The sequence below is a fragment of the Brienomyrus brachyistius genome, chromosome 16 (assembly GCF_023856365.1).
Source record: "Brienomyrus brachyistius isolate T26 chromosome 16, BBRACH_0.4, whole genome shotgun sequence".
In the NCBI taxonomy this organism is placed as follows: Eukaryota; Metazoa; Chordata; class Actinopteri; order Osteoglossiformes; family Mormyridae; genus Brienomyrus; species Brienomyrus brachyistius.
The window spans coordinates 7,631,726-7,656,796 of NC_064548.1; the positions used below are offsets into that span (position 1 = coordinate 7,631,726).

Below are 25,071 nucleotides of genomic sequence, written 5' to 3' on the forward strand. Positions count from 1 at the left end.
ACCAAAGAGAAACCAGGAAAACATGAAGAAGGGCACCGCAAACGTGGATGTGGACACGGGGTGGCAACAGGGCGACCGCCACACTCCCTGCACCTTTCCCGAGAAGGGGCCCACAGAGGCGGGAGGCCAGAGGTGACCTCGTCAGTCGCGGGCGGCTCTGAGTGTCTGTGACCCTGTGCCTTCCTGGAAGGGGGGAGTTTCCTCTGAAAGGAAGCCGGTTACTCATTGGCTATGCCCAGAGATTAAACAGCCAGCCGGCACCCCAGGGCAAAACAAGGCCAAATAAAAAAAATACTGTCATAAGAATACATGTGCTCTTCTGCAGGTGGCTTTATGTATATAAAAGTATACCTTTCCGGAAAATTCCCAGGCGGCGAACAGCTTCATCTACCAAAGCAGCCAATTGCACTGCCAGGCATATGATAAACAGCAGCTTGGTATCGGGATGCCCTCTAGAGCGAGCCAAGGCGCGCCCGGGATGGGCAGGTCAGGCCAAATGCGTGAAGGGGGGGGGGGGGGGGGTCCAGCTTGTGCCTACCTTCCGCACATCAGAACTCTTCGGTTCCGTGGTCCAGGTGATGATGCGCGACACGGCCAGCCGGGTCTCGCTGGAGTTCACAAAGTCCGCGTGATTCATCTGCCGGGCCAGCGACTCTATGTACTTGAGAATGGCCACCTTCACCTGAACCGGGCACACAGGAAATGACATCATTGATAACGTTGGTCACCATGGTGATACAGACAATATCTGCAGTGTAGTCCATCAGTATTTGGAGAGTGATACATTTATCTTATTATTTGGACTCCATGATCAGAAAGGATTTAAAATGAAACACTGAATAGGAGCGTGTGTAGACTGTCAGCTTTAATTTAAGGCTATGGGGACCTATACTGAGTTAACTATGTGAGAATTATAACCACTTTAAGAGATCCAAAGTATTTTGACTATTGACTGCTTAGTGCACTTTGACCAGGGTGCTGTTATTGTGTCATATCTTCATGATGGTATTTTCTGAGGAAAATATGAATATTAAGGGAGCAGGCAGTTTAAAGGCAGACAGTCTCTAATGGAGGCCGCCACCTCACAGCCACACCGAGACAATGAGCTAATGGGGAGCCAGCCTGTTTGTACCTCCTGCCCTATGCTGGTGAGTGCAGCCAGACTTCAGGATGCTACCGCCTGCCACCCACACGTGACCTCTATGAAATCTTAGTGACCCGTATTACCTTAAGATTGGGCGTCTGGGTCTGATCCACGATGAAACGCATGAGTATGTTGAACTGCTGGTCGAATGGGAATGAATCCCTGGGAAACAGGAACACCCAGATAGTTAGTCCCGGTAACCCAGATCTTCCGAGAGGAAACTGACAGGCGCGGGGCCAAACGGACCTGGTGACATCCAGGGCCTTCTGGACCTTGGCCTGGACGGAGCCCAGCAGGTCGGCACCCATCTTCTTCAGCAGCTGGGTAAGCAGGACGAAGAGCCAGTCCTGGAGGTCCTCGCGGTGAACGAGGATGAAGTCCACCAGCGTCTCCAGGAACATGCTGAACACCTGGTGCAGATTCAGGAGTCTCCAGTAAAAATGCTAGTTTGTCTGTCGGACGGGTGCAGCACTTAGCTCGTACGCCACCAAAGAATGAGAAGGACACTTACTCTCTGAGGTTACAATCCACACCACGGCAGACCATGCAAACAGGAGACAAGGACAGTCCGTTAGTACAAGTGAATACAGTTAATCTGCAGGGAGAACCGCTTTGACAGAGCCAGAAGCATCATGGGAAAATATTACAGGTAATTTATTCCATATGTGCATGTTGGTGCATGAGTCAAACAAGCTAAACAAGGGAAATCATCAACAAAAGATCAGGCCCTCAGCCTGTAGAAAATCTCACAGCTTCTGATTATCTATAAAGTGGACCCTTCTGAACCCACACAGAGAAGACAGGTGTTTCTGTTAAGGGATAGTCACATTTTGTAAAATACACACAGCACTCATACGGTTTGTGATCTTCAATAGGGGAAACAAGGTGCGATATCAAACAGGCACTCTGGGGAGGGTATTTAACCCTAACGAACAAGTTACCTAAAGGGGCCTGCATGCACACACTGGGGGCGCCCCTCCCCCCCATGGCAGGAATGGCTACCTTGCTGTGTGGGTCGGCAAACATCCTGGTGAAGATTTCACAGAGCCTCTTCAGTTCCACTCGGCTGAGGAAAAAGAAGCGGCCAGGAGTGACACACAGGGCGACCTCCATGACTCTCTCGGGGGCAGCTGATGACAGTCACCTCCCCATTTCATAGGGGACAGGAGGTCCACTCCCCAGCCCCGGTTACAGCCTGCCTTCCCAGCAGCCGTTGCTCTCAGCATGGCCCCACCCACCTGAGGATCCGCTGGCTCTTGAGCAGGTTCTGCAGGCCCAGTAGACCCTCCTTGCGCTCCGACCAGTTAGAGCTAGCGCAGTGGTTGAGCACCTCAGCTACATCCTCCGTCTGCCGCAGGTAATGCGGCACGCCACCGTTGCGGGAGCCGTACGAGCGCTCTGAGCAGGCGCTGGAGGCGTCACTGTTAGCGTCGTCGTCCGAGTACATCCCCGGCGACTCGTACCGCCGGCGGACGGGCTTCCGCTGCAGGAGGCGAGTGGTGCATCAGGGACCGCTTACTCTTATCTCCAGACAGATAACCACCTGGGCCCACTGGACCAGGACCAGGGGGGTCTGCTGCTGTGTGCTGTGTGTGTGCAGGCCTTCTGCACAGCTGAGGGCCTGCAGCGCACTGCTATGGAACCACCCTGCCTTTCACTGTGGCATGAATAGATGCTAACCACTCTGAGATCAGTGCTTGCTAACCGCTCCATTGACAAGACATTTGCAACTGATTGAGACACAACTTTCAATATACCGATGGGGACCCCCCCGTGAAAATATGACAAGGGGGACCCCCTGGTGGCTCATCAGAGTATTTTATTTGTAGCTGTCACAGTAAAATAATAGTTGGGGACCACTGCTTTAGAAGCATTACTCTGCTAGTACTCTGGGACTGGCTATTACTCTGCTACTGGCTATGCTATTTCTTTGTACAACAAAAGATAGCATTACTAATATAATCTTAATATTATCTTTTTATTAACATGTAACATATTACATAGAATCCTAAATAAATTCAGCACAAACTCGATCAGCATATCAGGCTGACGTACATAGCGATGCTGTCACACGTCACAGCAGGATGGCCTCAAATGGCACACACACGCAGCCTCCCACTTGCCGTATCTCACACTTATCAAAACGTGACGCAGCCGAACCCCAAAGAGGTTCACCAAAACTGAAGTGTGAACAGTGTCAGTGCCCAGCTAATGCACCAGCCGCTGTGTGTCTGACCACATGCAACCTCTGGGACTGGATACTAACAAGCGATCCAGAACAGCATTATGACACTGATCATCGAAAATGCCAGCAGCCCAGCAGCCTAAATATTTCAGCTACATACTACATTTTGTTCTGTTTACAGTCAGCACCAAAGAGTTCTACATGCCTTCAGGAGGACTGTGAAATAAACTTTGAGGATGAATTCTTGCGTCTTCCATGTGTCTATTGCAAAGCGATGCAATTTTTGATACAATCTGACACATCGTTACTCCCGACACAAAACAACTATAATGTATAAAACATGCAGCCGAGCTGATGAAACTCCCTGAAAGTGCAGCGTACGCGTTTGTCCTTCATCACGGTCATCCTCTCCAGTGAGTAAAACACGGTATGGGCTTCATGGCGGCAGGGCTGTTAGCCATGTGGTTAAACATCCCTGAGGCCCACGATGTAAAAGCCTAAACTCATTACAGTCACGCTTACCTTGTTCCTGGAATCACCGAGCAGCTGAAGGCATGGAGAGAAAATCAGAAAAGGAAGAGCAACGTTATTGTTCAATCGGATTCTTCAGCATGACATCACTGCAGCCAATAACAGTGTGCGACCTAATGAAATTGCACAGGACAATAAGACCAGGAGTTGGAGAATGAAGAGTGCACGCATGGTGAGAAGCCATTCCCTCACCAGGGCGTCTGCCACCGCCGCCTCCACCTCTGTGCCCGTGTTGAGGACCCTCATGGCTGAGATCCGAGCAGGATGCACCAGGCCGAAGCGGTCTGCGGCGCAGAGACAGGAGAGTCACACCGTAAGATGAAAGGCAGGGACAAAACACAGTTTCTACAGTGATGGAGGGTGACGGAGGCTGCAGATCCAGAGGGGATGTTAACACGGGGGGGGGGGGTAACAGAACGGAGTCACCATCATGAATACACTAGTGGTGAGGAATAAATGACACTGATGACTGATTAATAACAAATAAATAAAAGGGAGAAATTCCATAATTGCTGGATCCAAGAGAAACAAAAAAAAAATCAAGGTTTCTTTAATCATTGATAATAAACGGGACAGAGTAACATCAGAAGGCAATGATCAGGAACAAAACTGGGGGAACCAAAAGGCAAAATAGGGCAAACAGTGCCTACTGGAAGTAAAACTGCAAATGTAAAACAGAAAATACACTGCTAAACCAAAAAGGAAATTCCCACAAGAAACCGACAGCTGACAGCACGACCACATGCTTCATGTGCCAAAATAATGGTGAAAAGCGACGACGGACAGCAGAGCTCTGAGGGCATGGGGATGCAGTACGGCTGTTACATATAGGTCACCCCGTAAAAAGGCCGCTTCCTTAACAATGCAGGGGTAGTGCTCCCTGCGGGATACTACAGGAAGGCCGGGAATGGATGGGTGGACGGAAAGACAGCCACTCAAAACAAAACTGGAGTGAAGACGTGCGAATGGACACCGCCTGCTGCCATCAGGCATGAGAGGATGAGATGGACGAGCGACACCTCCACACTCAGCCTGCGCCGCCACGCCTGATCCGTCACAGACTCCAGGACCCGGATCACACTCGGCACACTGATCGGTTTAAGCAGTAATGGAGTCAGACGTAGTTTCCTATTTGCCTGCTGGGTCCTGAGAGCTGGAGAGGAGCTCAGGAAGGACAGTGTGTGCAGATGCTCCTTTAGAGGAGGACTAAGCCTTAACACAGCCGGTGTTGCACGCTGAGTCGTGGAGGTTCTCACTCTCTGCGCCACGCGCCACTCTGACACAGGCGGGGCGCAGCGCCACGCATGTTGATGAAGGCCCCCTCCCGCATGCAGGTCACCTGACTGGGCCACGGGGTCGGCCGCGGAGAGCGCGCTGGTGGAGCGGGAGTGCCGTCGGGAGGCTGCGGGGCACAGACCCAACGGAAGGAGTGCAGGGTTAGCAACACGGGAGTCATCCTCACAGGAGGCTCCCCGGCAAGACGACGGAATCCGACAGGTACCCAACCCCACCCCCCATACACAGGATGAAAGAGTCTTGGGCTGCACCCAAGGTCACAGGATGACAATGCAATGGAGCGGCATGTGCTACATGACTGCATTCACAAGCACAGGAAGCCAGCTCAAGCCAGAGAGTCAGCCAGCTGCTGGGCACACGGCCCTCTACTGGCCGCTCGCTGCACTGTACCAGGACACAGCAACTGCTTTCCTCTCAGTAGTATGTTGCAGCCTTATGTGGGTCAAGTTCATTAAAAACCGTGATGATAGTAAGGTCACAGGGAGTGTTAAACGCAGTTCTGCAGCTCGACACCGTGTCTGACAACAGCATAAGGAGGCCGCACTGACCAGTCAGCTTCATTACTGCTCACTGGAAAAAGACTGAAATCCCAGAGCAATGGCTCTGGATCCGGAACAGGAAGAAGAAGGATGCATGCAGATTAGGGGGGAAGGCAAAGGAAGGCCGGGCCCACAGATGAAGTGGGGAGGGAGCCTCACCGACGGGGCGGAGGGTCTGCTCCATAGCCATCCCGTACTCACCCAGAGGAGCGAAACCGCGCGCGGGACTCGTGTCCCGACTGCTCTCGCGGCTGGTATCACGGCTGCACCCCTGGCTCACGCTGGGCCGGGGGAGGCGGCTCCGGGCTAGTGTGCGGTGGGCGGGGGGGAGGAAGAGCGGCAGGGAGAAGAGCTTTAGAACACAGGTCAGTGGGTTAGTAGGGGCTGTGGGCGGGGCTTACAGAAGGGGGTGGGGTTCTAGGCCAATGTGTGGCAGGGAGAAGGTCTTTAGAAAACAGGTCAGTGGGGTCTGTGGGCGGGGCTTAGAGATAGAGAATTGGGAGCGGGGCTCCAGGCCAGCATGCAGCGGGGGGATGATCTTTAGAAGATAGGTCATTGGGCTAGTGGGGGCTCTGGTTGGGGCTTACAGAAGAGGGCAGAGAAAACATTTAACGTTGAGTTAAAGTGGAGGGCAGCTTCAGTGCTAGAAAGCGAAGAACAGCTTGTTGCTGGGGCAAACAGTAAGAAAACACCGCTAGAGAGCAGCTAAGAATGATGGAATGGAATAACAGAGGGAGAGACAGTAAGGAAACTGACTGAGCAGCACAGGATTCACCGCCTGATAGCGAGGATTCGCTCAATTATAAGAGTCCTCCATGAAGGGGACTCTTACTGAATACACAGACCTGAGATCAAACACTTAACCTCTAACTTGCATTTTACAGCCAGCTGAATCAGCTGCCTAACTCTGCATGCTTGTCATCGGCATGATGAGAAAATGCAGCCTTCCTGGACACTGGTGATGACAGCATGTCTCACGATGAGCTGACGAACAGTGACCTCAGCACAGAGTGGCGCAGATGGGAGTCTCCGTGGGGGCCTGTTTGGCCAGCCCTGCATCAATCAATCACACAGAGCAGCCAACCGACCAATCAATCATCTGATCGATTGCAGGAAGGGTGGAGGCGTGGGCTGACACAAACGCAGCTTAGATCGACCAACATTTAGTTTTCTCTCTGACCATCGATACCCCACAGCAGTCTGGTCCCACAATTAACCCTTTCATGTTGTGTCTCACTTGGTCTAGTTGCATGGACCCTGCCATCTCTGCTACAGAGCCAGTACACCTAGGCAGGTACGTGTCTCTGTAATGCTTCTGCAAAGTCTTACCTCTGATGCAGGGAAGCATCCCCATGGGAGAATCCCACTAGCTGAAATAAATGACCTGATTGGCTACGGAGTGTAGATAATGGGTCTTCTCGACTGTACACTCCTACAATGTGGTGTTGTGATAACACTGGGTAACAGTGGAGAGTAATATATATAAATTAATAAATATAAATATTATATTAATATAAAGACAGCTTTTGAACTAAAGGACTTCATAAAGGGGGGGAGACAATTCCAAGGGTCCCTGAGTGATATAATGGGTTATAATTGAATTGGTCTGGGTGGGGGGCCAATATGATACGCTTTTATGTGGCCCAAAATCTCAAGCAGCACCCCTACTGATATCTTCCCATGCCTGTGCCTGGCATAGCTCTTACCAACACTCAGTTCACGTGGGTATGATGTGTGCCCCCCTGGGTGTATGCCCGGGGCATGTGGTGACGGTGGCAGGGGTCTTACCCACGCCTAGCCTGGTGGGACTGGTCTCGCGACTGCAGCCCTGGCTCCGAGGCACCCTGACACGTTTGTCAGAGGACGGCGTGGCGGCGGCAGATGCGGAGGCGCGGGGGGCCCGGCCATGAGCGTGGCCCAGGAGTCGTCCCGGAGAGCTGGAGCGACTACCAGCTGTAACAGGCAAAGAGAGTACAGAAGGGCCCGTCAGAGCCCAGAAGGCCCCCACCCATAGAAAACCCCCCTGGGGGGGGAAGCATACCAGTAAATCTACCCCCTAACTTGATCCATGACGTGGCTCATCCATACATCACAATACAGGAAGTCCCTGAGGTATTACAGCTGGGTATGAGTCAAAGGGTCTGTCAAGGGCCCAGCAGCCCTGATCTTCTTTGGAATCTGAACCTGCAACCCTTTGGTGTCAGTACTATAGAGTCTGAGCTGCCCCATCCTCAACTTCATGACGATAAAAAAAAATGAAATACTGGAAACCGATATTTGAGGCAGAGCTTAAAACATGTCACTGTAGCAACACTGAAACAAGGTATTTGGCATCCACAGGGGATACACTGGACAGGAGGCAATAGGTTGCGCAAGGAGAGCCTTAACTTGGGTGGTGGGGGGGGCGATGACCAGGACAACATGAAACACAGCACTGTGAACAAATCCAGTGACGATAATACAGAGGAAACAGGGAAAGGCTGTACAGGACAGTGATTTCATGGTGGGACCCCACATGAACTGTGGAGCTGAAGGGGGGGGGGGGGGCTAATGGGACATGCTTCATGAGGTTGTTTGGAGCGGACCAGGTCATGCTGAAGACCCCAGGGTAGGGGGGGGTGCGCTGCAGGATTCAGATTAGATGAAGGCAGGCTTACCACCAGTTGGATTGGCTGATCTGGATCCTTGTGTATGAAAGCGAGTCGCAAGACAGCAAAAAGTAGCCAGTTACAAACAATCAATGCCAGAGACAGAGAGTATCCCAGCATGCATCAGGCCAGTCACTTTCAGACTGCTGCCCCTTAGGAGCCTGTCAACGTCGTGCCAGAGTGCGGGCGGCCCAAAGGCCAAGACCGGCACGGCGGTGAGAGGCTGGCCATATGACCACAGGGTCACAGGTCATATGGGGGGCGGGGGGGGGGGTGAGGTAAATGGGGGTGGCAATGGCATTCACCCCCATGTGGGTAGCCTGGGCAGAAGCGGGAAGCCATGTGAGGAAGGATGTACAATACGGAACTCACGCTGGGACTGGGATGCCACCTTGGCACGACTGCGCCCCCTGCTGTCTGTGGTGACGGTGCTCACCCCCACCGCGCTTCCAGAGCTCGGCCTCCTGGTGCGAACACGACCTGAAGGAGAGGGAGAGAATAAAAGAGAGCGAGAGAGAGAGAAAGAAGTCAATTCAGCCACCATTCAACACGATACAAGCCTAAGTCAGTGCGGACCCACAGACGCCAACAATACAGGAGCAGAGAGCAGCTTTCTGAGCAAATAGTAAAGAGGAGCACCCCCCCCCACACCACATACACACACACACACACACACACACACACACACACAGGGGTGCTGTCCACTGAGGTCTGGGTGCCCAGGCGCCTCTCCGATGGCAGTCCATCTAATGGCATGTAGTGGACAAACTGAACACAGGCCCACATGGGGCATTAAGAAGAGTCCCAGTGCTCAGACGTGGCCGAATACACCATCAAAAAGTCCAACGCACAGCACAGCGAGGGACTGCATCGGGGAAATAGCTGGGAGGCAAAATTAGAAGCACCGACGCTAGGAGGAAGATGAGGCCACTTTACAAAGCCTCTCAAATGACTATCCACCTGCAGAGCTATTGAGTTCTCAACGCCACAGGGTATTCGGCCATGCAATCAGTATCTGTTACTGACGGGGCAGGAGCAGCGGTGCACATTATCTTGGCAGTAGAATAGACCGACACACACACACACACAGACAATTTCTGCTGAACAACAAAGACACACATCAACAGCTCTGCGGATCACCCAACGTTCATACGAGAGAGCGAGAAGATTGCACCTGAATGATATCCATCCCAAACACACAGGAATCTCAATGACGGGAATCAAATGTGAGTCAGCTGACATGTGAGTGCTATCAGGAACATGGTGCATTGACACAGGGGAGACTCTCCAAGCTGGGTGGGTAGGTTGCGATTTCCCTGATCCCTATAGAGAACCTGGAAAGCCATGGAGCACAAAAGGCATGCTCCGGTATTCTGCGGGAATAAGAGGCAGAGGACTGCTGAATAGGTCACAGACTGCTGGGTCAGATACTATCAGCGGCCCACCAAAGGCCTGCCGAGAGGCACTGCTGCTCAGAAACACTTGCAATGGCTTCAGAGAATGACCTGAGTAAACAGCCACCCAAGTCGACTCCAAGAAAATCCCTGGAGCACCCTGAGGAACCAAGGAAGCAAAGAATGACTGCACCAGAAAGAACTTGTCTGACCATGCGATGTTTAAAAGACTGCCCTGAAACTTAATCCTATGTGTATGTGGAGAGACTGGTTGGAAATAATCATAAATTGATAATGTACTGAAAAATTTCAGGAGGCTGCAAACCAAACACATGAACATCTGCTGTCGGTCTGATAGTCCATATGAGCAATATGAGGTGACGTCATTCACTGTGTCAAGGGGCCTTCAAACACACACATAGTTGAAAACATACACACATCCACAGGAACACCACTGATCACAGCCTGTGAAGAACCACCCTGAACTAGACCACAAAAAAAAGTCCTTGGTGCTGCACTGAACCCAAACGGCATGCATTCACATCGCTAAATGCCAAATCCCAACCAAATGACAGAAAGAAACCTGGCTGATACACCGAGCTCTGTGTAATTCGAGGCGGCTCAGTGTGTCTCTTACAGTGATACTACATGCAAACAGCTCATGCAGGATTCCACGGATGACCACCGAGTCAATGGTGAACACAGACTGAGGTGGTAGTGGGAGTGGTGCAGGGGGCCACCGATGACGTCCCCCAACAGATGAGTGACACGGACAGACAGCTTACCCTCTGGTTTACCAGGCGTGCCATCTTTGGGCAAAAAACAGTAAGGAGAGCGGGAAAGGGGGCAGGGAGGCATAACAGGGAGAGATTAGTACCAATCAGTCAGGACAGGGGACGATCCGGATCCCATGGACCAGTAAGGGCACCAGAAAATACTGGGTTTGACCAAAGAGGGGGCGCAAATCACAAGGGAGGAGTCAGCTAAGAGACGTGTACATTTATAGCAGAAAGCAGTACGATTTCAAAGAGCTATCTGAAAGCTGGCGGGGAGAAAAAGAGAATCCAAAGTGGTCAAAAAATGTAGAATTTCTCAAACATTAATTTCTCTTCAGCAATATCCTCCTGATATTGCTACCCTCCAACATAGCATGGAACATTAAGCCCTTGCGGCAGCCCACCGGCGGCTGCACCGTTTAATGATGATCGCGGAGCCCGTCGAGGTTTATTAATGACATGATTTGGCCAGAAAGGCAGTGATGTTCATGTTTCTCACTTCTCATCAGGAGAAAAGTGAGTGGAGACAAAGTCCATAGCATTGGTGAGACCCCGCTGACCCAGCTTATGAAGGGGTGTGGGAAGGATGGGGGGGCGAAAGGGGGCAGAAGCATTACCCAGAGAGGCGTAGGACCCAGGAGGCAGGGCGGCAGCAGAACTGAAGGGTGCAGCGGACGTGGGAACCGTCGTCATGCGGGACTTGGCACTGGTGGCAGCGTTGACGTCGATGTCACTGCGGGATCGCTGGAGGGAGCCTGGCGCTGATGGGACCTTGGAACTCACCACTTTGGCTTTTGGGAATGGGGAGCACATTCAAAACTCATTAGCTGAATAGGTCTGAATGTTACAGGCCTCAAATCATGACACAACATTCCTCATTCAAGCATGAGATGTCTATATACTCAGAAAAACACCTAGCACATATTGAGGACTATACACTATTGATATGAAGTCCAGGCTAGACCACTGATAACTAACCATTCCATCCTTAAAACAGAAAGTAGTACATTATTGAGCTGAAGACATGACATCCCTCGGTAATTGTAATTCTGAATATTTTGCACTAAAATTGAGGTACCAAGTTCTTCAGGAACCACGTGCAGGAAACAGTACCGAATGTGTCCGATGTTTGGTTGCTTTCCCCTGTGTTTTGGTAAGCAGCTGTACTGTCTTCACTGTCAATCTCAGAGCTAAGGCCAGCAGCTCAGGCCCACAAAGATCAAAGACCCTTTGCTTTGCTCTGTTTTATACACCTGCCCGTGTTTCCTGGTGTGTTTTTACCTCGTGCCATGCTGGTCCCCATTGGGCTCTTCGCAGAAAGGCGGCTGTGGGAAGGGAGGGGCGGAGGAGAAGGGAGCAAGAGGAGGAGGAAGGGAGGGAGGGAGAGAGAAAGAGAGCAGGCAGGCAAGCTTTAACACACCAAATCTTTGGGAAAATGAGACATCACATTGTGCTCAGCTTGTGCTCTGGCCCAATAGCCTCTGCAGGGACACGCAGCAGGGCACCAAAAGCTCTCTGTCACAGCCATTCTGTGTCTCAAAAGCTGCCGATTCAAGAAAAGGAAAAGAGGGAGGCACTAAGCGGCACCGCTGGGCCGGTTTCACATGGCGTCACTCGTCACCGAGCTTGGCAGCCTCAAGAAACTGGGACGTTTCCCCAGAAAACCGTACTGTCACAAAAAGCCACTTGGATTTCTCCAGCTTCCTGATGGTGTGATTTTTTTCCGGTCACCGGGGGCTGGAGTGAGAGCTCTCAATGGGATCTTCCAGGAGAAAGCAGCTAAGGAGGTCACTTGGGGAGATGCGGAGCACGGCTGCTCCCCCCCTGCTTTAACCTGGGGCCAGATTCAGCATGCCTGGACGTTACTCAGAGTCAGCCACACAGAGAGCCACCGACCCTTCCTACTCATTCAGCCGTGATGGAGATGGAGTGACACAGAGAGTGAATGCGACTTGAGAAACACAGCACAACAGCCGAATGATATCCAGGGCTGTCCCCTCCTGGTTGACCCCATGTGACATCAGAGAGAGTGCCATTTAGACATTCCCTCTGGATGCTCATCATGGGCAACACAAGACCCTGAGCCAACCATCTGACTGCCCCTTCACGGTGAGACTCTTTCCAAATGTTTGAGCTATTTCAGGGTTACTTTAATGCATCATACGTAGCAGTGACCTCAGTGTATCTTGCTCCCTCGCTCAGGTAGGTCACGGCACAGTGATAAAATCCTAAACAGACCGTCAAAAGCACCCAAAAACTTGACCTACAGACAAGGTGAGCGAGGAATAAGTGGCAGAGCGATGGGGGATGTCAGCGTTTGTGGAGGGAGGCTCCTTACTTGAGGCTCTCCTGGGAGCTGGAGGACGAGCGGTCTGACTGCGGCAGGGACACGATGCTGTCCGAGTTCTTCAGGTGCGACTGCAGGGCCTTCTGGTAAGAGGCCTCCAGAGCTTGGAAGAGGTGCTCTGCCTCCCTGCTGAAGTGTCCGTGAAAGCCCCAGTAACACCTGCGGGTACGGCAAGCAGAGCCATAACTGACTTTCTGAGCAGCAGGATAGCGCTCCAAAAACAGGGGGAACTGACAGAAAAGCTAATGTTTCTAAAACTGCACATGGACGCCTCGCCTCACAGAGTGCACACACAGACCAAGGGGAGATGCCGACTTACAGCATCACTGCGATTGTACAGGATAAAGCACAAAGTCATGCACTTCCTTAAACTGCTAAGGACAAAGTGTCCAAACTGATGAAGAAAAGAACGTTCGACATTAAGAAAACCACGGCAGAACATCAGACACGCTTTAAGTGAAATTACGAGCTCATTCTCTGTGGGAAAAATATGAAATAAGCATCAGAAAGACTTACTTTCTGGCCACAGATCTTGCCTCGGAGTCGGCGTCATGGATGCCCTTCTTGATGGTCTCTGTGAGGACCGCGACGTGCCTGGGGGAGCAGGGAAACATGACTAGCGGGGCGCTTCCCGTGCGACGACTCGACAGAGTATGGGCCGGTTCACGGGGCAGTGAGCGCGCCGCTGCGACAGCGAGATCTGGCTGCCGTCCCGGAGTCGCCTTTACATCACAAAGCGGCTCCCAGCACTAAAAGGGGAAGTGGGCACAGTGGGTGCCTTTTAAACAACTGGGGCCGGGTTGCCGTGGAAACTGGTGAGACGCGGCGCTGACAGCTCCCTCCCCTCATTAATCTGATCCACACAGGCTCATCAGCTGCCCGCCGAGGCAGTGCTCCATCACTGGCAAACTGTACCACCTCTCTAAATGCCGCTGGTGGTGAATAGAGTGCAGCCACGCACACACACTTCATTAGGAGGCGTGTAGTGCTGTTACGGCAGTTTCTCGATTTCCTGAGCTGTTTCTGCAACGTATCTGAATTTCTCCTGTTATTCCTTTACTCCATATCAAATTTAACAGCCAAATAAAGCGTGAATGCTGTAAAAATTCAACCCTATAACCAGATTTCCACCCACTGTGATATCACCCCACACTCTGCTGGTATACAAAGAGTGTCAAGAAAACGGACAGCAGTAGAAATACCCAAGTGACACGCCTCCCTTTTGAGGAAATTGGCTGGTCATTGGCTGTTGGCCTGTGGGGGGACCGTAATTCAAAGTCCCGGCGATGGGGGCCTTACCGCTCCAGAGAGTGCATCTGCCACTCCTGCAGCAGGAGGTCTAAAAACTCGTAGCAGCGCCTGCCAACAGAGGGGGGCAACAATCACACAGAATTCGGCAGACCTTTAGCGCCCCCTAGGCGGCAGGGACCCGGCGGCCTTACCGTCGGACGGCCACAGACTTGGATGTGCAGTTGCTGGTCATGATCGGAATCAGCCGGGGGTAGTGTGTGTGCTGGAAAAGAAGCAGAAACACATAAGCCACTGGCCTGACAACACCCTGGCATGACATCGATCGCGGTCTGGGGGGGTGTGAGGATGCCCCCTATCCCAACAGAACTGTCCGTACAGAAAGAGGCTCTGACTCCAAATCACCAGACCAAACTCAGGCCCATGAGTTTTATACCTCGACGGAAAGAAAACAGTCACCTTCACTTTCGGAAAACAAACAGTTGTGAAACCTCAAGCTTGCATGGTAACACACTGATAAATACGAGCCGGTCCTTCACCAGACAAGCTGGGTCAGCACTCTGCAGCTTGTAGGGAGAGGGTGTCATTACCAAGTGCTATTGCCACCGTCTAGCAAGAGATGGGAACAAACTGGGGGCCTTCGCAGTTGGAGTTACAGGGGAATCCCTGCCAGCAGGGGGCCCCCTCAACTCCCCGACACGGTACTCACGCGGATGATGAGCCGGATGGCAGCCACGCCGGACGTGGCCATGACTTTGGCACTGTTAGGGACGAGGTTGAGTAGCGTGGGCATGATGGTTTCGGCACCATGGTCGAAGCGGATCCCCAACACGGAGGATAGGTGCCTTGGGAGGAGGAAGAGAGAAATAAATCACTGTGAAACCGCTGACGCCGCAGCAACGGCCGTGTTTAATGCGCAGATCTGCATGTCGGCGCTCAGAAATGCCACGACAAACAGTGGCATTCAAGCATGCGCTGCGAACCATCCATCAGGGGGATGCTCTTTATATCCACCGATATTGGGCGCAGTCCACGTCACCGGGCCTTAATTGTTATGCCCCATTAGTGGCAAACAAGAGAAAATTAACGAGGCTGGACTCCATCCAGGCCTTTTGAATGCAAACACTTCCTATATGAACAGACCCGGACCCAGAGCAGCCCTTCATCATGCCTGACAGTGTGGATCCACCGTGAGACCTTCCTGTGCAAAAGTCTTAGGCAGTCCAAGAAAATGACGCGCAAATGATCTTTGCATGGGTGTGAAATTATGATGGTTTAATGTTTGTCAAAATGTCATTTGAAACCCCAATGGCTCACTCCAATACTCACAACAACCATCCAATGCACCCATGTACTTTTTGACTTGACCACTAGCATACCACATTTGGCTAATCAATATTAACATTAATATTAATTAAATTATTTAACTAATCGACCGAGCTGGTGATGAAATTTAGCAAATGCATGTGATGACTGGAGGAGGGTGTGTTCCAACTACAGGGGGATCACACTCCTCAGCCTCCCTGGCAAGGTCTATTCGGGGGTCCTGGAAAGGAGGGTCCGCCGGATTGTCGAACCTCGGATTCAGGAGGAGCAGTGTGGTTTTCGCCCTGGCCGTGGAACAGTGGACCAGCTCTATACTCTCAGCAGGGTTCTGGAGGGTTCATGGGAGTTTGCCCGACCAGTCTACATGTGTTTTGTGGACTTGGAGAAGGCATTCGACCGTGTCCCTCGGGGGGTCCTGTGGGGAGTGCTCCGGGAGTATGGGGTACCGGGCTCCCTTTTAAGGGCGGTTCGGTCCCTGTATGACCGGTGCCAGAGTTTGGTCCGCATGGGCGGCAATAAGTCGGACTCGTTTCCGGTGAGGGTTGGACTCCGTCAGGGCTGCCCTTTGTCACCGATTCTGTTCATAGTTTTTATGGACAGAATTTCTAGGCGCAGCCAGGGCGTTGAGGGCGTCCGGTTCGGTGACCTCAGGATTAGGTCTCTGCTTTTTGCGGATGATGTGGTTCTGTTGGCCTCATCGAGCCGTGACCTTCAGCTCTCACTGGAGCAGTTCGCAGCCGAGTGCGAAGCAGCTGGGATGAGAATCAGCACCTCCAAATCCAAGACCATGGTTCTCAGCCGGAAAAGGGTAGAGTGCTCTCTCCGGGTTGGGGATGGGGTCCTCCCCCAAGTGGAGGAGTTTAAGTATCTCGCGATCTTGTTCACGAGTGGGGGAACGATGGAGCGGGACATCGACAGGCGGATCGGTGCGGCGTCAGCAGTCATGCGGGCGCTGCATCGGTCTGTCATGGTGAAGAGAGAGCTGAGCCAAAAGGCGAAACTCTCGATTTACCAGTCGATCTACGTTCCTACCCTCACCTATGGTCATGAGCTTTGGGTAGTGACCGAAAGAACGAGATCGCGGGTACAAGCGGCCGAAATGAGTTTCCTCCGCAGGGTGGCTGGGCTCTCCCTTAGAGATAGGGTGAGGAGCTCAGTCATTCGGGAGGAACTCAGAGTAGAGCCGCTGCTCCTCCGCATCGAGAGGAGCCAGATGAGGTGGCTCGGGCATCTGATCAGGATGCCTCCGGGACGCCTCCCTGGGGAGGTATTCCGGGCGTGTCCCACTGGGAGGAGACCCCGGGGAAGACCCAGGACACGCTGGAGAGACTATGTCTCTCGGCTGGCCTGGGAACGCCTCGGGATCCCCCCAGAGGAGCTGGACGAAGTGGCCGGGGAGAGGGAAGTCTGGGTCTCCCTGCTGAGGCTGCTGCCCCCGCGACCCGACTCCGGATTAAGCAGGAGATGATGGATGGATGGATGGATGCGATGACTGGGGTGCCCCTGAGAGGTTTGGGAACCATAGTAGTGTTCATCTAGCCATCCAACTAGATATCAGTTTAGGAGAACAAAAGAAATTGTTGTTTTTGTATTTTTGTTGTATTTGCCGTGCTACTGCGTATTGTATATGTTCTAATGTTCAACTGTGTTTTTTCTTGACACTTACTATCCAGATAAATAACCTTACATAACTTACAGACTTTTGCACAGTACTGTACATCCATTTACACTTTCTCTGAGCCCGTCCACACAACTCCTAGGAGTTTTACTTACATAAAAATGTTCTGAGGGCAGAATGAAAATTGATTGGTTCAGTGATAACCAATCAGATTGTAGCTTATGTGGGTCCAAGCAACTAGAGGAGTCAGGACCAAGACATCTGATTAGTTGGCCCCACATCCTGTAATTGCTTGGCCCCTCCTCCTCCAATTTGTGTAAGTAAAACTCCCATGAGCATCCACATAGAGGTTCCCAAAGCAAACCCCACCCCCCCATAGTTTAGCCACCCCAGCCTGGGGGCTGCCACCTACCCCAGCGTGATGCAGGCCTCACGCACCACCTGCGAGCGGAGGTCTTTGGCCGAGAGCTTGAAGGCAGCCTCTAGGGAGCGGAGCTGCTGAATGAAGCCCTCGTGCTCCGCTGCACCGGCCAGGAGGAGAGAACGCACCTTCTTCAGCTGGAGTGAGGAAGCCGACAGACAACAGAAGAAGAGAAGGTCAGCAGGCAGCATGCTATAATTCAACGAGCCTCATCATCAACAACCAGACGTCTGGCTCCTGAGTGCCCCCTACAGTGGCTGCACAGCATTGTCATCCGGCCAGCCTTACCGCAGATACGCGCTGCTCCCAGTCGTGCTTGTCGTCGGACAGGACCTCCCGGATCTTGTTAATGGATTCTTCCAGCTCCCGGTTGGAGTAAATCTGTGGAGAGTGACGAATGAAGAAGGCTCAGGGAGACTAGAAGAGGGGCCAGCTGTAGGTGTGTTATGGCTCCTCCTATATCCATATTCCATCCACATTCATGATGTGTCAGGTGCAGACCCTACCCAAGAATACCACAGCCACCAGGGGGCAACATTCATTCACACAGTCAGAAAGGCACCTCATCCACCCCAAGAACATTTGTCTGAGTTGCAGAAGCAACAGTAGGTACTACCCCCTGACCCCCCCCCATGCTGGGCCACAGTTCAGCATCCGTACCTGCACAGTAGGCACATCCTCAAAGGCGCGCATGAAGTCCTCCTCATCCACTGCCCCTGCGCTGGCCCCCTCCTTCCCTGAAGAGGATACGGGGTCACCACACGGTCAAAGAGCAGAACCGCACAAGAGGCACCTCAAACATACTCCAGAGAGGGGACCATAACCCTGACCCGTCCCCATTAGAGGCTGGCCAAAGACACTGTCCATCCTTCTTCCATAAAAAACACTGCATTCATCGCTTTATATTCCAAGGGCTCCTAGATCAAGGTCCTAGATTTCAAGACCCTTAAAGTCACCTTTGGGGTTTCACTGAGTCACATAGCTCAGGCAGCCGCCTGGTGTCTCATCTGTAGTCTTGTAGCGAGGGCTGCCCAGCTCTCCTGGCAAAAGAAGCTAATAGCACACATGCTGATATAAACCTCCCTGCCACATTACCTGGGACCTTGGGACCAGCCGCTGGGACAGGCCTGCGTACGGAACCCACGCACACACTCCTGCGGCCACCAGGGGGCGCCTTGGAGGAAGAGGAGGAGGAGGAGGACCGGCCCCCATCCAAAGAGTCTTCATCGTCAATGTTCTTGTCTGTACAAAAGGAAAATATGGGAGATGCGGCACTTAGCGATACATGACATAATGAGGTGTTATCCTTTACGAGACACACAGGGGCGCCGCTGAGCACTTGTCCGGTTTGACCTGGGCTCCTTTTACAGGCTGAAGGGCAGAGCCGCGCCTGAAAGACCCCAGACTCCCAGTCGACAGTCTTGGACCAGTGTAAATTATTTATTCCGTTAAAAGACGCAACATGAGTCGCATACTGTGAGGCCGCTGGGGGGGACAGCTAGGCCCCCCATCGATTGACCTGAATTATTCAGATACCCCCTCGCCATACAGTACGCACGCGCGTGGGCCACGCGAGGCATGGTGCAGCAGCGTGTCGCTCACCACGTGGCTCACTCTCCCCCGGCCAGAGAGACACACCGCACCGCCCTGAGACACAGGCACTCACTCACACCGCACCGCCCTGAAACACGGGCACTCACTCACACCGCACCACAAGGTCAGCTGTTCCACCTCCATGGAGCCCGAACACGCTGACCAACCTGAAGATCCTACTGGGATCCACTGGCATCTCCCTGACTACGAGGACGTCCCGGTACAGAGCGACCCCTGAACACCCTCTTTAAACATCACCCTCACGAAGAGCACGGATGGCTTACAGGAGCAGATGTTCCTGCAGACCAGCTTCCGGAGCATTCCGCCAGCTGCTGTGGGTAAGGTCCATGTGAAGGCTGCCTCCAAGTCACTGCCACGTCGTTTCCCAGAGCACAGCCTCTCAGCAGCGTGTCTCCACTGATCTCACAGGACCACAGGACACCAACCCCCCCCCCCCCACCCCCCCCCCACCCCACCCCTCAATTAACCGGAGGTGAGCCAACACCCCACCCCCTCCCTGTGTGTCAGCTGCTGAGGGGGGCCAATCCCGTCCCTCCTATCCCGTCCCATGAGGGTTGGCAGTATGGAGAAGCCGACGGCCATGATGTCATGATGAGCCACCGCTTAAAAACTGATGGTGATGAGGGAGTGAGTGAAGGTGCTTTAAAATCACAGCCCCAGCAGTCAGAACGTTCCAGAGGGGTGTGAGAAGCCCAGGCATTCGCTCTCAGCCTCCTTTCTCTCTCTGTTCCTGGGAAGACTGATGGAGTCCTGCATCTTTCTCTGAGTTTCCCATCCAGCCAGTCTGATGCATGGGGAGCACCCTCCAGCCATATATGCATATACATGTGTGACAGCCCTCGCTAGCATGTACCAGGGTCATTTCCCTTGTTGATATCATGTTGTTCCTAAAGCACAACATAATTCATTTTTGGGGCTTCAAACAACCGAAAGGATAACAAGAGTAATTAATTTTATTAATGATGCCAGACAACACTGCTCAGTTAATGGTTGCCATAAATGTCAAATGCATTAAGCAGAACATGAGGTAGAATGCATCCCAAGTGGGTGTGGCGGAGTGGAAATCATCCCCGATTGGGCGGGGCAGAAGGCACCCTGAGAGGGCGGCATGGGCGGGGTGGAATGTATATCAGTGGGCGGGGCGGAATGTATCCCAGTGGGCGTGGCAGAATGTATCCCGGTGGGCATGGCGGAATGTATCCCAGTGGGCGTGGCAGAATGTATCCCAGTGGGTGTGGCAGAATGTATCCCGGTGGGCGTGGCGGAATGTATCGCAGTGGGTGTGGCGGAATGTATCGCAGTGGGCGTGGCGGAATGTATCGCAGTGGGCGTGGCGGAATGTGTGGGGCACATACTTAACATGGTGACAGGTCCCACAGGTCCTTACTTGAGGTCACCTCTCACAAACAGCCCTGCCTTTTGTCGTGACATCATCATCACCACTCAGTGCACCAGCGTGTGCATGTGTAACAATACACGGGAAATTACAGTATGGGCCAGCAAAGGAGATGCCAAAGCATCAATGACGGAACGATCATTCCTCCAACGGCCACTTCTGTATAGCAGCTGTGGTCCAAACAGACTTAGAAGAAGTGAATGTCAGGATAACAGGCAGGCATGGACATAACTGGCACACAAGTACGCATTCACCTTTAAAAACAATATGTGCGACAATCGATTGTGGTAATAGTTTAAATGCGTACTTATTTTATGTGCATTTGCGCTGATATGAAAACAAAATCCCTCTACATCATTTGTGGTATACAGGTTAAAATGCATAGCAGTGCAAATGCACAAACAAAATGTGTAACAGTTATGTCCATCCCTGATAACAGGGCTGTCCACATTAAATGGACAAGAAGTACAAGTCTCCAAAGGGTAGGAGCCATACAATTAATATTTCAAGAGTACTGTATCCAGTGATCATCTAACACACAAAAACGTACTGGACCTGGTATCAGAGAGATTCAACTCATCAATTACCCTTCAACTTGCGCCATCTGGTGGTTCATATGAAACACAGCAGCTCCATAACACATTACACATTAGGGGTGTCTGCCTACTCCCAACTGCTGTGTAGGAGCCTGTAAAGCCATTAACCAAAAAAGGCTGGGGGCTAGAAACATAGAAATATACAATGTATGACAGACAGAATCACTTCCAGCCAATACACAGGTGGGATTTCTCGATTCCTCAATGAACTCCGGAGATTCATATAACTCTTCATTTGTCAGGCCAACATTTCATCAACTTAGAAATGAATACATTTTTAAATATTACACCTGTAATCTGACTGCACAAACAGCCCCCAGCAGGGACATTAAGCAGTGGATGATCACTTATTCACGTTTATTGTATTCTACTGCCAGTCTGTGCTTTCGGATGCCAAGCACTGGAGCCGCTGCCCACTACACAGCATAGATACTTCCATCCTTATTTTGATGGGACAAAAACACCTTTAACTGCTTCAATTAACTCTGGGGATCCTCTAGCGGATCACGTTTGCCCACATTTCTCTGCAGTGCCACTTCTGTCCACTAGATGGCCACAAGAGTTGTGCAGATGACACGTGCGACTGGACTTCACCTCCATTGTTCCAGCATAGAGTCTGAGTGAGAGCTTGGTGTCCAGATGGTTTTAAGCCTGCACTTCAGCTTTTTAAAGCTGCAATGCGTGCGGAAGCATGCTCGGAATGCTGATGTTTTTCCAGCCAAGTATTTTTAGGTCCAGTGAGGAGTCATATTCAAATGGCTAGCAGCTAGACCATATCCAATTCCCAGCTCCCTCTTTCAGCAATTCCACACAGCACGGCACTTTCTGCGAACACAGAGCTTTTCAAGCTCTACGGCTCTCCGGAAGCAGCAATAACAAGGCGGAGGGACCCCCCCCTCAGCGACTGGAAAACAACTTTTAATGGGAATACAGCCCATGTGACACAGGCCATTACAACACCCTCAGGATATTCACATGTTCAGAGTGTTCATGCTATTAGACAGACACTTGCAAACACGGCCATTTGTAAGAAAACCTGTTTGGTCCGCCTAGACCCGTCACTCCCAGGGTAGGCAGAGTGAACAAAGGAGATATAAACTGGTCCTACTGGGAGGCACAACAGCTGTGAGAGACCATGTGCACAGACTCGCTCTGTCCATCCTCAGACGGACCATATGCAGCCGTCAGCAAACCAGGCCTCTCAGTTGATTCCTTTACTTTTCTTAACAATAATCACTTGGGCTGGGAAATGACCTACGCTTATTTGGGGCATGAATATTTGGGGAATGCACTAAACCCTCATAAATCCTCATAAAGGAGTGTGAATCCTCATAAAGGAACCTCATCTATAACAGCCCGGCTACCATGAGCTTTTGCTGCCCCGGCGACGGTTGCCATGAGCCGAAGAAGGGGCTCCGTCATTCAGTCTTACCGTGCCACTGCGATGATGTCACCCAGCTTACATCACCATGGCAACAATACCCAGTGAAACTGTACCCTCAGAAAGCCCCCTAAGCCGGGAGACCTCAAAATGACCTCAAAGCAACCAAACAGCAGCCTTCCACAGGCATCTCTGAAGTAGAAGGAGAACAAAGCTTTATAAAAGTCCACAAGAGAGGAGCTTTGTTGGTTAAAGAGGTGGCGATGGGGGCAATTTATTTTGAATATCTACAGTGGCATTCTGCTGGTGACAGAGGACTGCAGTGAGCTGTCATATCCACCAGGGGGCTGCAAGATCCAGTCTGATCTAACCGCCTGGTGATCGCCTGATCCAGACCAGTTGGAAAAATCGGGTAGAGAACACGAACAATGCCTCCTAAAGGCTTAGATCCATGTAGGCGCACGGCGGGCATCTTACCAGTATGCCCCTGTTTAACAGCACAGAGAACACATACACAAACATGGGCTAAAATCCACTCTCCCCCCACCAACAAACCACAGGATGCATGCTAGGCACCCATTTGACTTGGTCGAAGTCACAGGACCTCAAGCCGTCCACGTCCCCCGCTGCACTCGTTTCCCTAATTAGACTGAGGTGCACTAGAGAACCGTTATTCTGGAAATCAGGACACAGGAGGCTTCAGTCTGAAAAACGGCCTTTATTCAGGAAAGGTGCGTATTGTACAATATCTGTGAGTAACACAGAATGCTGATAAGGTCCCCTGCTGTAGAGCTTTCCCAGGGAACTCCATGTTCATCACATGGAGACCCAAATGGTAGCTTGGCTGTAAAGAGACACCTCAGGGTAGAGGAAGTCACTATCACCTTACTACCTGGTTGGGAGGACACCATGAAACATACAGACCTAAATGCAAAAGTGCATGCTTAAGTCAAGCAAGCTGTGGCTCTGTCATACCAGGAGGTAGAGCCAGCTTGCGTTTCGTGCAGTGCAAGCAGAGCGCCACATGAAGGCAGGAGGAAGGGCTCAGTAAAACTAAGAGGAATAACAAAAACAATGTGCTCATTTCCATGTCAGCACAAAGGAAAGACACGGAGGGCCACAGGAAAGGCTGCAGCTTGGGGTCAGGGCCTGATGGCTCAGGAAAAACAGAAGCCAGCCAGATCAAGGCTGAGGGAGCCTGTCCACCCATACAATAATACCCCCACCCCCCTATTCACTGAGCCACATTAGAATAAACACTCCTCATATGGTTTATTTTTTTATTTTACTTACTATTACAGTTTTGTAACGCTTTCTGTTAGGCAGGCATTCTAAGCATGGTAAATACAACTCTTCACTTTTATAAGTGAATGATCCAGTCTCCCTGGTGCAAATTACACTGCATTACAGATCCTGTCTGCCGTCCGGAATCACTCTACCGCATTCCATCTAAAGCACCAACAGCTAGCTAACGACTCACTAACGGCCAGCTAACTATTCACAAAATAGCTGGCTAATGAGCTAGCTGATTGATGGCTAATGGTTCGCTAACGGCTAGCTGACAGCTCGCCGATGAAAAGCTACTGGCTGACTAACAGCTTGCTAATGGCTGGTAGGCTAACAGTTCGATAACGGTTGGTTAGCGCCTAGCTAGCAGCTGATGACTCACTAACAGAAACCTAATGGCTACCTAATGGCTTGCCAGTGCCCTGGAGCTTTCCGTTGGTTATGGGACTTCATACAACAAAGGAGCTGCGGCTCTTCCATGATTCAGTAATATAGGCCTTTGATACACATCTTCTGTCAGAATAATCTTTAATCCCCCTGTATTTAAGCCCAGCAGCTGTTGAATATCCTACTGCCCAGAAGACCTTATCTGCACTCTAACCTATCAGCATGCTCATGCTAAATACTGATTAAAACACCCCCAAAACATTAGCTTGAAAACTCCGACCACATTTCCCTCACAACATGCAGACGACCCTAGGAAATCATAAGCGGTCAGCTTTTTCAGTATTGGCCTTTCCCGACAGGCTCTGAAAGGAGCAACAGGATCTCTGTTTAAAAATAAAACAAGAGATCTCCAGGAACAAAACCATAACTTCCTTTTCTGACAATACAGTATTTGTCAAGAAACAGCTACAGACACCAACTTTACCTTGGGGTGGAACTCAACAGATAAAAGAATAACAGGGAAATATAGGCGACAGGCAGCCCCAGGGAGCAGGCTTTTCGTCATGTGAACTCGTCATACTGCCTTTGTCATTCGAATGCTAAAAAGGAATGACACTGGATTGGATGAGGAACCACGCATACCATACGTGATTGGTCCATTTGCGTAAGGTTATGGTTACAGTGTATTAATGCCTTCTACTTACGGCTCAATGCAGCCAGAAAAGCTAAGATCACCACATTAGATGGGCACAGGCAGAGTCAGCACGTGCACGCTGTCCAAATGCAGGCCTGGCCTGAGGGTAAAAGTCAGTGCTTTGCTAAACAGAAACTCTCCCTTGCTGACAATCACACATCGATAAAAATGGTCACTTCAGAAATGGCTCTTTAACATTACATCTGTCTTACAGTCCCATTTAAACCAGGCTGCGATCCCCTG

The 25,071-nt window shown here is 51.5% G+C and overlaps 1 protein-coding gene across 5 annotated transcripts in view; it reads right to left on the minus strand.

Moving 5' to 3' along the window:
* Positions 1 to 25,071, minus strand: part of clasp1a (cytoplasmic linker associated protein 1a) — a 56,728-nt gene that overhangs the window by 12,824 nt on the left and 18,833 nt on the right. For 2 of the 5 annotated variants that reach the window (XM_048978898.1, XM_048978896.1), the window contains exons 9-29: positions 18,569 to 18,715; positions 18,134 to 18,210; positions 17,762 to 17,854; positions 17,465 to 17,610; positions 14,818 to 14,953; positions 14,303 to 14,373; positions 14,160 to 14,219; positions 13,377 to 13,454; positions 12,852 to 13,019; positions 11,795 to 11,838; positions 11,131 to 11,304; positions 8,716 to 8,823; positions 8,353 to 8,379; positions 7,484 to 7,648; positions 4,053 to 4,144; positions 3,852 to 3,875; positions 2,383 to 2,627; positions 2,147 to 2,210; positions 1,391 to 1,554; positions 1,228 to 1,306; positions 539 to 682 (exon numbers count right to left, since the gene is read on the minus strand). In XM_048978898.1, coding sequence (XP_048834855.1) covers positions 539 to 682; positions 1,228 to 1,306; positions 1,391 to 1,554; positions 2,147 to 2,210; positions 2,383 to 2,627; positions 3,852 to 3,875; positions 4,053 to 4,144; positions 7,484 to 7,648; positions 8,353 to 8,379; positions 8,716 to 8,823; positions 11,131 to 11,304; positions 11,795 to 11,838; positions 12,852 to 13,019; positions 13,377 to 13,454; positions 14,160 to 14,219; positions 14,303 to 14,373; positions 14,818 to 14,953; positions 17,465 to 17,610; positions 17,762 to 17,854; positions 18,134 to 18,210; positions 18,569 to 18,715 — 2,306 coding nt within the window. Of the gene's footprint in view, positions 1 to 538; positions 683 to 1,227; positions 1,307 to 1,390; positions 1,555 to 2,146; positions 2,211 to 2,382; positions 2,628 to 3,851; positions 3,876 to 4,052; positions 4,145 to 5,199; positions 5,263 to 5,896; positions 6,002 to 7,483; positions 7,649 to 8,352; positions 8,380 to 8,715; positions 8,824 to 10,522; positions 10,547 to 11,130; positions 11,305 to 11,794; positions 11,839 to 12,851; positions 13,020 to 13,376; positions 13,455 to 14,159; positions 14,220 to 14,302; positions 14,374 to 14,817; positions 14,954 to 17,464; positions 17,611 to 17,761; positions 17,855 to 18,133; positions 18,211 to 18,568; positions 18,716 to 25,071 lie in introns of all 5 variants that reach the window. The other 3 variants (XM_048978899.1, XM_048978897.1, XM_048978895.1) reach the window with 2 other exon arrangements.